Source organism: Chlamydotis macqueenii, chromosome 5, assembly GCF_036417535.1.
Source record: "Chlamydotis macqueenii isolate bChlMac1 chromosome 5, bChlMac1.mat, whole genome shotgun sequence".
Classification (NCBI taxonomy): Eukaryota; Metazoa; Chordata; class Aves; order Otidiformes; family Otididae; genus Chlamydotis; species Chlamydotis macqueenii.
Genome location: NC_141560.1, coordinates 60172794 through 60186580, shown reverse-complemented (window position 1 = coordinate 60186580; position 13787 = coordinate 60172794). Strand labels below are relative to the sequence as shown.

The 13787-nt window shown below is 33.4% G+C and overlaps 1 protein-coding gene across 13 annotated transcripts in view; it reads left to right on the top strand.

The window, feature by feature from the left end:
* Positions 1-13787, top strand: part of SBF2 (SET binding factor 2) — a 297451-nt gene that overhangs the window by 263054 nt on the left and 20610 nt on the right. For 11 of the 13 annotated variants that reach the window (XM_086750152.1, XM_086750151.1, XM_086750158.1 and 8 more), the window contains 5 exons: positions 63-134; positions 2863-3047; positions 4809-4985; positions 7949-8050; positions 9262-9447. In XM_086750152.1, the coding sequence (XP_086606278.1) occupies positions 63-134; positions 2863-3047; positions 4809-4985; positions 7949-8050; positions 9262-9447 (722 nt within the window). The remainder of the gene's footprint in view (positions 1-62; positions 135-2862; positions 3048-4808; positions 4986-7948; positions 8051-9261; positions 9448-13787) is intronic. The other 2 variants (XM_086750159.1, XM_086750162.1) reach the window with 2 other exon arrangements.

The following is a 13787-nucleotide window of genomic DNA, read 5'->3' as shown; positions in this document are numbered from 1 at the left end:
AATATGTCTCGCTACAATGTGCATTCCATTCTTCCTCCTTCTGTCTTAATGTTATCTACCAGTGCTTGGGTACAGAGATAAATGTTTCACTCATTCAAATTCCAAATCAGCAACTAAGGGAAGAGTCCATCAAGGTACTGTATTTTGTGTCCTGAAAGCACATTCTTTTCTATCATCTCCATAACTACTACAATATCTTAATACATGTTGAAGTGATACTGACAGAAAACCTTGATTCTGCATTAACAAAATTTTGAGGTTTTAGTTCAGTGTTGTGGTTTTGGTTTTTGGGTTTTGTTTTTTTTTTGCCATTGAATGTATGATGTAGTGACAGTGATTAGCCACACACTTCACCATGTTATTCTTTAAGAATGTTGCGATGTAATGTGGATTGGTATGTAGAAACTTTTCTGTGTGAAAATTTTAAACAGCAGAGAGTTAATTCTGCAAAAGAGCATTTAGAACTCCTACTGCTTTAGTGAAATAGCTAAGAAATACTGTTACCTAGTCAGTGAACTTTCTTTCCAAAAATTATTTTTAATGTTAGTGAACAGGGAAAAAATATTTCTGCCAAATTAGAGAGTCATAATAATAAGATACGTGCCAAAAAGTGAAAGCTAAATATTACTAACTAAAGGCAAATAATACTTATCACAATTAGAATAGAAATGTAATTTTGTCTTTTAATCACTGTTATCCATCACTGGTAAACATGTTCATCTGCATGTATTTATAACCAGTTTTGTGGGTTTTGATGTTCTACAGACACTAATGGTGGCATTTGTAAAACGTTAGAAAGCGTGACTGTATTTTTGTATGTTTCATCTTTGGGGACAGTTGTCTGTGTTGGAGCTAGCATTTTTTCATATCAAATGAACAAGAAAGTATTTCTCTTATTAAATGTTTGCTGTGATTTCTGTGTGCTAAAGGCTATTATTTCATCTGTAGTAGTTCAGATGTGGAACAAAGGTTTATACTAAACATACTACTTTATTATGTGAAGTATTTTATAAAACTGGCTATCTTTGAAATGGAAAGTTTTTAGAACTGCTACCAATTCATAAGTTTCTAGCCAGCCATTCTCAGTTACTCCTATTTGTTTGCTCACATCTAAGACTAGCAGCCAGACAGGCAGACAAACTAAACTCTACAGACAAGTCCCTGCTGAGGATGACTGTACAGAATTGTTCTGTAATAGAAACATAATCCTGCTTCTAAAAAAGAGAATAAAATTATTTTGCTGGTTGAGCTATCTCAGTGGAATTTTACTGTTATCTGCAGCTTTTTTCTTCTATGCAAGAAACGTTAACTGTGCATATTATTGGATTTTACTGAAGGGGCTGGAGGAATTTTTTTGTACTATTTTTCTAAATTTCTAGTAGTATGAGGTATTTCTGATGACTCTTTGATATCTTGTTTCACAGATTTATGGACAAGAGTCCTTTCTGATAATCTGATTTACTGCATATTAGGTTAAAGAATTTCACACTGACATTTGAACGCCAAATTTAGTATATTTTAAAGGATTTGATTTTCAAGTAGAGCTATTTGTATTCTGAAAATCAAGTACATTTCACATACCTCACACTGGACACACAAAAACACTCTCACAAAATCATTGTTATTAAGTAAGGCACAAGAAACAGAAAAATGTTTACTACTTGTCTTTTCTTCCGCTGGTGCTAAACAGGCCTTGGCAATCTCGTTTATCACTGCTTTATCTTATGTTGAAATCATGAAACTTACTTAAGCATGATGAGATTAGAGCATGTCTGTGTGCTGTAGGAATTTCCTCCTCTGGAAATGACAATATAGCTGCATCAGCAAGGCACAATATGCAAACTAAAAATACTGTTGAGAGGCAGAGGTTATTAGGTTGGTACAATGCTGTTCAGATATTGCTGTGCTGCTTTCAGATGCTAGTCCGTGGTTCCATGTCACACTGCACTGTTTCAAGTTCATGTTGTTGCTAGCTTTGGGATTTCTGTACCATACCCTGCTGCCCGAATAATGGCGATCTTACTGTTCGGTTAAAACTGGAAGACTCTGATCTTCTAGGCATCTTTCTCTACTCACACAACTAGTGTGTGACTCTAGTCACATCTGCTAGACTATAGTTGTGAAACACATGATTAAAAAAAGAACTTCCTTAAATTCATTTTAATTTCTACTTGTCCATTAGACATGGACAATTAAACTAAAATTCATGGCATTCTGCATTTTAATCATGGCATTTCAAGAGTAAACATGGAATACTTTATCCTGAAATGTAATATTTGAATTTATCATCCTTATATACATTTTCATTACTATACAATATTATTGATACTATTATATTGTGAAGGAACATAAGAATTCTAGGTAACAGAGAATTTTAAGTTATACTATTTCTGCTTTTGAATAAATTATGTAATATTCTTACTAGTTAGACTGCTAAGATAATATGCCTTTGACAAGGAAATACATCAAATTTTTGTTCCTACTTCTGAAAAGAACAACACTAGTAATTTAATTTCCATACACATAAATGGACATTAATTACTTGCAAGTTGCGATTCATTTTGTCATTGTATTACTAGTATCATAGCTACCATTTTCTCTGCAATAGAGAAAGATTTTCTCTACTGTGCAGAGTTTGATTAGTATCTTAGGTTAAATGACAATGTCGTAGGATGCTTTTAACAATTTTTGTTATTGAAATATTTCTTTCCAGTACTTGCTGTTAATTATGTCCTATGAGGGATGCAAATTACATGTTTAAGCACTCTACTTTCCAAATTATATTTTAGCATATACGATAATAATTATGATCTCCATTGCCTCCAACAAAGGGGTTTTTCAGTATTTTTCCTCTTTATGAAGGTGTATGGGCAAGTCTTCGTTCAAGCAATCGATTTATCAACACTCAGACTCCATTCATTGATGTTGGTGCAAGACTTGCAGGGAAAGATAACACCAGTTCCTACAGCAGCAGCACTTTTCTGCAAAGTCAGCTTTTGAGACGCCAAGCAGCCTTCTATATATTTGGAGAAAAATCTCAGTTCCGGGTAATGGCAACTATTTTTTATGTTAACATAGTTTTAATTTGGCTTGAGTTTAATAACTCTAATGTTTTTACCAAACAGTAAATAATATTCTAGATAAGGCAGATGGATAACTCCTAAAGGTGTGAACTCTTATGAGGATTATACCTAAATACAGAATAACAATTAATGCTCAGTGGGGGCTGAGGAGATTAAAATCAAGCTCTGTGGTTATATAATATAACAAAGTTAGAATAAATAAAAATATACCAAATTATCTTAAAGAACAGTTCTGTGAGTAGAGCCCTATTTGTCACTTTCAGTCAAGTGCATTCCATTGGCACACAAAGTAGTTATTGTTAATTAGCTAGATTTAATTTTACATTCTATTACAATTAGCATAACAATAATTTACAGAAATATCCTGTTAAGTCTATAATCAGTGTTCTGATTTAGTATAATAAAGTATGAGAATATAACATAAAAGACTAAACAGAAATCTTGAAAGTAAACATAATTTATCATTATGAGAATAAACTGTTGTTTTGAACAGTAAGAAAACTGTTTATTTTCCTGCAAAAGTTTTCAGTTTTATTGAGTTGGCATTTTCATTTGCTTTTCTTCCCAAAGTTCTCAAATAGGTCTATTCATCTAAATTTTTCATCCTGTTAAGTCTTCTTTTATAAACGTAACCTCCAGATGGCTCTGGCAAAGGAGACACTTTGATGAAAAGGAATACAGGAAGAGGAATGCAAGAGAAACTATTATATCAAATTAAATTGCTATAATCCACTAGTAACAATTATTCACATTTCTATTTGTTTTGATTTTTTAATGAATGATAAGTGAATAGTTCAATACTGCATCTAGAGATATGTAGTAGAAACATCTTTAAATGCTGCTTTGAATTGGCCCTTTAGACCACTTGGGCAAAAAATGGAAGTTTTTAATGTATCAGCAGTCACAAACTAGATGGGGATAATACATTAGTGCTTGGTATAGATTAAAGCATTCTTAATATATTACTATACAGGTGTGTATTATTATCCAGAGTATGAAAAGAGCTGACTATTGGATCTACAAACAAGCATTGGATAAATCAACGTGAAATAGTATGAAGTCCAGTAGGATGTATATAATTTGGAAATTGTTTAAAAAACAATACTTCAAGGATCCTTAGATTATGCTGGATTATTTCCTTGCTGCTTTAGAGCTATGGGTTTTTGGTTTATTTTGTTTAATAATACCATTTTGCAGAAGATGAGTCATCTCTGGGCGTTTCTAAGGAAAAGTGTTAGCAAATGTAAGAATAAAATTACATAGTGATTAGTTGATTGTTTCAAACCTTCTTTCATTGATTTGTATCTAGTCTCTAAGATAAATTCAACTTGTTTTTGTATAAAGAAATCTCGTTGATTTTTGATTGTGAAGTATTTTCCTAGCTTTTGTTAGCATCCTGCTAATTTTGAATTTGCTGGCTTTGTAAAGGGCTTAGCAGAGCATGCATTACTGATGTGGATTCCTGTAAGGACGTGCTTTATCCTGCTAAATACCATGTCACATACATTGATACAAACAGAAATTGCGCTGCTTTTCTTAATTGCTTTTATAATACATTATTACAACTTAGCATTCTAAAATAACAAGTTTTGGTAGTTGAGCTATTATTATTAGGAATTGAAATATTTAGCAATAAAGCAGGCAAGTCATTGATATTTGATGAGACTGTCAGTGAAAAATATGCTTCTCTTTTAAATTACATCTGCTGTTGTCCTTTTCACACAGGGATTCAAACTCGATTTTGCTTTGAATTGTGAATTTGTTCCTGTTGAATTCAGTGACATCCGACAGACAAAGGCAAGCTTTAAAAAGCTGATGAGAGCTTGTGTTCCCAGCACTATTCCTACAGATTCTGAGGCAACATTCCTTAAAGCACTTGGGGATTCAGAGTGGTTCCCACAGGTAATTTATTTGACAGGTACTGCTAATAATCTATGCACTGCTACAAAAAATACATTTCAGGCTCTTCTGACGAAGAACTATTGTGTTCTAACCAGCTGTTCTTCTTTGTTCATTGTAATTATTTTGCATACTATCAATTCTGTCATTACAGAAGCATTATTATTTTAATACAATCATAACATTTACAAATGTGGGAGGCATTTATGTAACATAATTTATTGTTTATAACATGGAACACGTACACAAGTAGAGATTACTTTATTCTGCTTATATAAATTTATAGTCTTGATTTTAACTGATTTTTCTTATTTTATATATTTTAAAAGTCATTAAAAGTATGGAACAATAAATGAGCCTTTTGATTTTAAAACTGATATTCTACTCTTCGTATGTGTTCCCACCCTGAATATCCATATGCACAAGTATTTAACAAATAAGCTATCATCTCTTATCTATTGTGGGATATGGGGAAGTCTTTGCAGGGGAGAGGGGATTGTGTGTATGTTAATCTGTTCTCTCTGAATCTGTTCCTTTACTTGCCTATCCCATACTCCCTTACATAAAGATTAACCGAATGAAGGCAAGACTGGAAGTAGCTTTGCAAGATTGAAATTAAGAAGGATGTGGGAAAGTCAGCTCTTTGTAAATCCAAAACCATTTTAATTATAGTGAATGTTTTTTAACAGTAGCTTGTTATATTTGGAATCCTCTGCTGAATATATTCTTCTCAAATGCAATTAATCATAGAAAACAGAATAGACTCATACCGATTTCTTAAGGAGGAAATACATGTGAGTAACAGAGTCATTACTGATAATTACGCATCAGAAAATGTACTCCTGGTTGAAATGTGCAAGAAGTGGCTTAACTTCTTCCCCTGAGGTGAGATCACTCCTTAGAGATAGGACCTGGTCACTGCTATGTCTGGCTTTCTTCAGGAACGGGAGAAGTAGGAAGAGCATGAAGACTTGACTCCCTCATCCCTCCCTTCAATGACAGAGTAGTTGAGCAAGTTGATAAGTGTAGATAATGAGTTGAATGTCACTTCGATGAAATAAACATGTCCCTGTAGCAGCACAGAGATCAAGGGGAGATTATAACATTGGAGTTACTCTCTTTTGGCATATTTGAGAGGAAAAGTAATAGTGTATCCCTCTGCTCAGGACTAGATCATAATGTCACACACTAGCTATGTGACATTTAAACCACATTTCTGTGGTTTAAATCATGTATGTGGTCTATGTGATAAAGTTAATTTATTACTTAGTTGACACATTTTCTACTATTCCTGTGAAAGAATCTGTCATCTTGGAAATGTGTTTTTATTGTATTAAGCTTTCCTCTCCTGGCTAATACATGTTACACAGTATTGATTTTAACACTCTGTAGGCTAAATATTTCTTTATAAGGATGTGAATACCTAAGAAAAAATTTGAAATGCTGCCCTATTTTCTGAATACAAATGATAACAATAGTATTTTGCATTTTTTTTCTATTGAGTCTATAGAACTAGATTGCATATCAGTTTCTTCATTAAGGATGGCAAAAAAACAGCCTTTCTTCTATTCTACTGCCTAAGAAAGTATAGAACAATAAACAAACTGATTAGTTTTAAAACTGGTGCTCTTTTCAATCTTTTCCTTTTAAAAAATGCAGGAAAATTAGTTTCTTTTATAATCTTAAGTAATGGCTATGTGAACATTCAGAGGAGTTAAGTGTTTTCTATCACAATTTCCATGGTAATATTCATAGGATTGGGAGTTTTTTAAAAGGGAAATCAGATTGCCCTAAACAAGGATGAATTTTCTAGGGTTTAGTTGTTGTTTGGTTGATCTTTTTTCCTCTCATTTTTTCCAAATTAATTTTATTCTCCCTGAGTCAGTTTCTTGTGCCTTCTGTGCTTTCTGAACTTACTTTTTGCCTTGCATAAATGATCTAAGATGTGTCTTGCCATCTTTTGTTCATTTGTTTTCCTATACTGCTTTCTTTGTTTTTTCAGACTTTCGTCTTTACTACAGCTGCTACTGGTTGCATTGTATTCAGTGCTCTGCAAAGAGCAGTTTCATTCTACTGTAAAAACTGAATTGCTTACATGTAGGCTATTATGTTGTTTACCAAGAATGCTGTCATAGTATGACAAAAATTGTAGAAACATCATATAGATTTTCCTTTTAGTAATAATAATGTGAAGTCTCATAGTAAGGTAAAATTGCTCAAATTCACCTGAATTTTTTTAACCTGCTTATACCTACCATGTTTGAATCAATCTCATTCAAGTCAATAGCCCTTCCTACAGAAACTAAATAACCCACCTGCTCAAAGAATTTTAGTCTTATTGCATAATGAATATTAGAATGCAAGTAATTAATGTGTTCTCTTTCCATGTCTTTTAGCCAGTCTGTCCAAAAGCAAAGTATAGGAAACACTGTTTAATCTATCTAAACTATTTCCAGACTATAGAAGCAGGACTTTTCTGTGTTTGTTTTTAGGTTTGTGGTTTGGGTTTTTTTTTATTATTATTATTCAATTAATTAATTTCCAACTTCCATGAGACTAAGCATTAGAAATACTGTCTTGTAAACATCTTACATGGGTTCTCCGATCAAAGTACTCAGTGACTTAATGGAATCTTAACATTTCACAGGAAATTATTTTAGGGTCAAGCCAGGATTGAATTTTTCTACAATAAATCTGTCTCCTTTTTATGACAGCTATTTTATTACAGTACTCATTGGTTTTAATAGTTTAAGTTCCTATCTTCAAATCTTTGCTTAGTTTTGTTGTAGTTCAAATGAAAATCCTAAGCCTATTACATTTTATAGCTTTCTAATCCTTTGCATAAATGCATTTCTCTGTGCTATATGTATATTTCAGAATACGTATAAATATTAAATATGAAAATATTTGGTTTTTTATAATATCTAGAAATTCATCTTACATTACTTACTTGTAACACTTTATAGCTTCATAGGATAATGCAATTGGGTGTGATCATCTCTGAGCTCCTGGAAAATGGTTCTTCTGTTATGGTTTGTTTGGAAGATGGCTGGGATATTACTGCACAAGTAAGCTGATATTAAAACCTTGAAATAGCAAAATATTAAGAAAAAAACCACCCGGCAATACTTTTTTCCACAAGCGGCTGATGATTTGGTATAACATTAATAAGTTTGTGTTGTGGCAGCAGAGGAGAATCTAGAATGCATGAATCCTTGCACTCAATTGCTATTTAGGCCATGAAAGATTTCCTTAAAATGAATTTGTTCCAAAGGTCCTGATGCACTTTGTAGTTCTAAGGCTTAGGTATAAAAATCTGCATTCCTGCACCTGACCACATGTACGAATGAAAGCTGAAAGTTGCTACAACAGATGACTTGTCTTTGTTAATATAGTACACTTTAAACACAGGAGGGAAGGAGAGGAATTCTTTCTCTTGCCATTCACTTTCCATAAATGAAGTTAGGAGACCACACAACAGGGAGAAAACTAAATTTGTGCCAAAGTGACTGTAACACCTGCTGCAAGGGCAGATCACCAGAACAGATAACTTTGTGAAATAAACTATAAATTAGGTGAATTAAGACCCGCTGCCTCATTTAATGGGTGCATTGTGTCCATGTAGCTGCAATAATTCTAGTAAATAAAAACTTAATGTGCAGCCAGCATCCTGATACCAGGTAAACAAACTCATGAAAGAATGCTAACATAATTATTTGAATCATTGTCAAAAAATGAAGAACAGAGAAGGGGACATAAATAGCTGGAAGTGAAAGAAGTCTGTGCTGCATTTTAAAGTCTCCTGAAATGCTGTCTGTGAAAACAAGCTGAAGTTGGCTGGTGAGCACCATAGCATGGCAACACTGCAGAAACTCTGAAGTTACCCTCAGGACCAATTCTTTAACACTTTCTTTCCTGAGGTAGCTGATACTATTTTATAAATGTTTATTATCCTTACTTTATTAATAAAAGTGGTTTTACTTCAGATGTAATTTAAATGTGGTAAGCATTATAATGACTTCCAAAGTCCATAGTTGCTTAGGTTTTAGTTTTACAGATATCATACAGTCAAAATTTGAAACTTTTTCATGTGAGATACTATTTGGTTTGTTTTGTAAAAATACATAATGTAGGTGGTAAAATACTTGTAATTGATTTTATATGAAGACTTTTGTTTCCTTGAACTAGAAGCAGATTATGGAATATTTATATTCATTGACTAAAGTGTTCTCCTGCCTTCTGCCATTCTTAACACAGTATATCCTGTCTTGTGATCTAGGTAGTATCTCTGGTGCAGTTACTCAGTGATCCCTTCTATAGGACACTTGAAGGCTTCCGAATGCTAGTGGAAAAAGAATGGCTCTCTTTTGGTCATAAATTCAGTCAACGTAGTAATCTGACTCTGAATTGTCAGGGTAGTGGATTTGCTCCTGTTTTCTTACAGTTCTTAGACTGTGTGCATCAGGTAAGTCAGTCTCTATCTGATTTTTGTTTACAAGAAGTATTCATAAATAAGTGCATAGATGCTACTATTTCAGATGTCATAGATAATAATTTGAGAGAAGACGAGTAATCTCCTTCTCTAGGTTTTATTAAAGTGAATGGATTTCACCTCAAGAAGAGCTGGAATGGTTGCCACAGGCGACTGACCCATCCACACAAAACAGACTGCCGGGGATGGTTGGCATCACAGATCTTTTGAGGTTGTTTATGTATAGATTTCAAATAGAAGGTTTTTAAGGTTAAAACTGGCTTTTGGCAGTCTGGAGTACCTTTATTCAGAAGAATAAATTGACTGATTTTTAGTACAGTGACTAGTCAGTTTTTAATTCTTGATGGTGACCTTTGTACTCCATCAGTTCTGGAAACAAGAAGCTATAAACCAAATGTTCTTATTTTTGTTTATACTGCATATTCAAAAGGTGATGATCAACAGTCACGTGGTGTAGGAAGAAGTTACGTTAAGAATATTACCCTCATTTCAAGTTAATTCTAAAGTCTGTCCTTCAGACTTTGCAGAGCCTCTGTGTATGCAAACACAAGGTAGGAGCTTGCATAGTTCCCCTTGTACATATGTCTTTCTTTTCCCAGTTCTCTCATTTTTCTCACTGAAAAAGCTCAAAAGACTCCTGGACATTATTAACTGGTATTAAAATTCATGGATTATTGTCTCTCCCAGAAGGTGACTGTTAAAGCACCAGCTTTCTTACTGGGAACAGACATTCATAGTGAATATTTGCATGAAGTGGACCCTGAAAGAAAAGTCAGCAAGTAGACTTACTATGCTACCTGAAGCAAAGTCCACAGATTAAATAACTTGCTAAAGTAATGAAAAACAATCTTTAGGTATCTATGGGAGACTGATAATGAATAAGCTTATAAGAAGATGAGTAAAGACTTACAGTAGAACATGTTAAAGAAAAGAAAAATTTTTATGCCAACATTAAACACCATCAGCCATCATTATTGCTGTCTTGCAAGTTAATAAATCATATACTTGGAATTTGGTTTGATTCCTACAGCATCTTCCATTAGAAAACCTTAGAAGTATTTGCCACATTTCCTGTTTCATCAGTTTCCTAATGGCTGTGGCCCTCAGGTTAATTTTTATTTGAAATAGGGAGATTTCTCTAAAGAGAATCAGTACTACATTTTTCATTCAAACAAGTTAAACTGCCCAGTTGTCACACTAACTATGTCTTACAATAGCTTAAGGTAATACCTCCTTTTCTGAAGCAGAAAAAACCAAATCCAAGTCCTTGGTTGAAATGGCTGCAACAGGACAGAACAGCCATGTCCTCCAATACTGAAACCCATCTTCTTGGTAGTTCGTTCAGTTCTGTGTGTAAATCATTCATCTAGTGCTGTATTCTCTCTGCTGTCAGATGTCTTCTCCAAGCCTTAATGAGCTGACTGGATAACACTGTCTATTAGTAGAATGGAATAAACTTACATTCATTTTCAAGCAGTAGTGTAATTTTGAAGTTTATCCCTCCAGCATCTCTCCTTACCATATGTTGATGCTGTTTTGGTGCCTATGTACTAGATTTTTCTTGGAAGAATTTAACCCAAACGGTCTGCTTCAGGTGTGTTCTAAATGCTTACCAGCTCTTAAAAGGATCTGAACCAATGATTAAAACCATAGGGGTCATCAATGTACAATGGAGTAATCTACTCAATTAGACTAAATCTAGTCCAAAATAAAGCAATAAATGTGTGGTATAGCCGCAGGGACCTCAACACCAGCTGCTTCAGTCTGTTTGTCTACTCCTTTTGCTCTGAATTACTTGCTAATGTAGACATAGCCTACATCCTGTTTCTGATCCTGGAAATGCTTTGCTCCAGGTTTACTGTAATAAATCTTAGAAAGCTGGCATAAAGAAAAGCAAGGAAATTATCCACACATGCCTGTACAGTATTTTTTTCTCTAATTCAGAGATCACACAGACTTTGGAAACAAAGGGGTTATCCAGAACAAAGATAAAAAAATTAAATTCAAGGATTCGGTTTTATTATCATAAAATAGAATGTACCGTGTTTTCTTCATGGCAAAATTCCTTATTTTTCTTTAAGTTATGTTTAACACATATCTGCACAGTCTACAGTTCTAAGAACATGGAATAATGGATTATAATAATACTGGCTTTAAAAGTGAGGATGAAATGTAATGTGGGATAAATCCCTGCTATTAACAACTGTAAGGTATCATTTTGCCTCAAGCTGCAATTTGGCTCAATACTGCTACTATATGTGTGAACATGTCAAAGAAATAGAAGAACTTTGCCTTTGTAATTCATGTCAGATAGCAGCTTTTATGCATGTCAAAAGGTTTCTAACTCTGTCTTTAAGAGGCAATATAAAGTATACAAGTTATTAACAGATACATTTTACAGAAAAATCTATGTTTTTGGTTTTAAGCTGTGTACACATACCCTGGCTGCAGCTATATGAGCAGAAGGATTACCTCCTGCAGGCCATGTGGAGCCTGCATTCATCATTTTTCCTCTGGTAAAGATACCACCCTTCCAGTCTGTTAGCTAAGGGTTTCATGTGAAACTGCCTGCCTTTTCCAATCAAAATGGTAGTAAAACATTTGGTAGAAAAGACTATCTTATTTTGATTGGTGTGGATTTAGAAGCAGCTCAGCAGGTCAATCTGAAGTAGCTTCTCTTAAGGAAAGATAAGGCTGTCTAGGGGTTATAATATTTGCATCCAGTGTTATCTTCATCCAAGAAAGAACATGGGAACACAGCTTTACTGCATAATCAGTGTAATATAGATAATACAGATTCGTCTGTTATTAGAAAAAATCTATAAGGTAAATGAATTACAATCCTATTTCAAATGCAACTCTGAGTAAGTTTTCTAGAAACAGACTTATGAAGATTAGTCTTCTAACTCATGAGTATTGACTTACCAAATTCTAACAGTGTGGAAATAACTTTTGAACTCAAATTAATGGTTGAAGTTTCATAGGAATTCACTATTTACTTAACATTTGTACTTGAACATTTCTGTTAAGTTTCATTGTTTCTGTGCAACTTGTTAAACAATTACAGAATCCAATTAGACTGCAACTTGACCCTAAAGTGTAATATAGTGTGATCATTAAAAAAAAAAAATTGCCCATTCACTGGAAAGAAATATTTGATCCTTTCAAAATATTTTCAACCATAATAGTCTCAACATAATAGGTGCAGTAAGAAAGTCGCCATAGAGCCAGTATGTGCATTAAATGTCATGGGTTAAAATAAAGATACAGAGAAAACAAATGGAGCAGTGATTCCTAAATTAGAACTGCATCATCATGTAAAAAGTCATTGTTTATGCCAAGAGCTGCAGGTGTCAGCTGAATTATTAATGCAAAATAATTCTTTTACAAGAGCAGCATCTGGCAGATACTCTTTCTGCTTCTAAGAAGACTGAGTTTATGAAAGTCACACCATTGCAGGAAGTTTTTCTTGTTTTTCTTCTGTATCTATTTGGTCATTTATTAAACACAGTTAAAATTGAATGACTTACTAGAACTGAGTTCTTTTAAGCTCAATAACAAGCTCTTTTACAGCATCCTATGTAAGAGGATGTGAGTGTGCTACTCACATGGTAGATGTATTCAGTTATTACAGTGTTTGCAGGAGTAGCCTCTTAGTGATTACTATTAAAGGACATTTTGCAGTACTGTAGTTCTTATGTAGACTAAGTAAATACTGATACATAATGAGACGACAAAACCAAAAGGTACTAGAAATCTAAGGAAGGCTTATAGAAATATAAGATTATTAAATACATTTAGGAAATATTTAAGTTAATTGGGAAGATGGTGATTTGAAAAAGAATTCTAAAATACCGAGTTTCTCTAATCATAATACTAGAAATAACAAGTTTTAAATGTTTATATATTATGGAGATTAAGCATTTTAAAAGATCATGCAGTTGCAATTTTCAAAGATACCTTGTCCCTATAGACTTATCTCTTTCTAAGATAAGGTGGTATGTGTTGAAATTGTAAAGTATAAAACATTGATTCTAATTTACCTGTAAATTTTGAGTATATCCCTTAAAATCAATGAATTAACTGAAACAGCACCAAAGAGTTACCAGAGAAAAAGCAGTTATATGTAACCTCAATCTAAGTGGTTACATCACCTACAGTAATAAAAAACTCTTTAATGTTTATTTTTAATTGCTTAAATTAATAAAATTATTTTATTCCATGTTAAATTTCCAGTTTATCATCTCTGATGTTGGAGCTGTATTTTATCAGGACCTTTTTCCCCCAAAAACAAATCAGCTAAACAAATCATC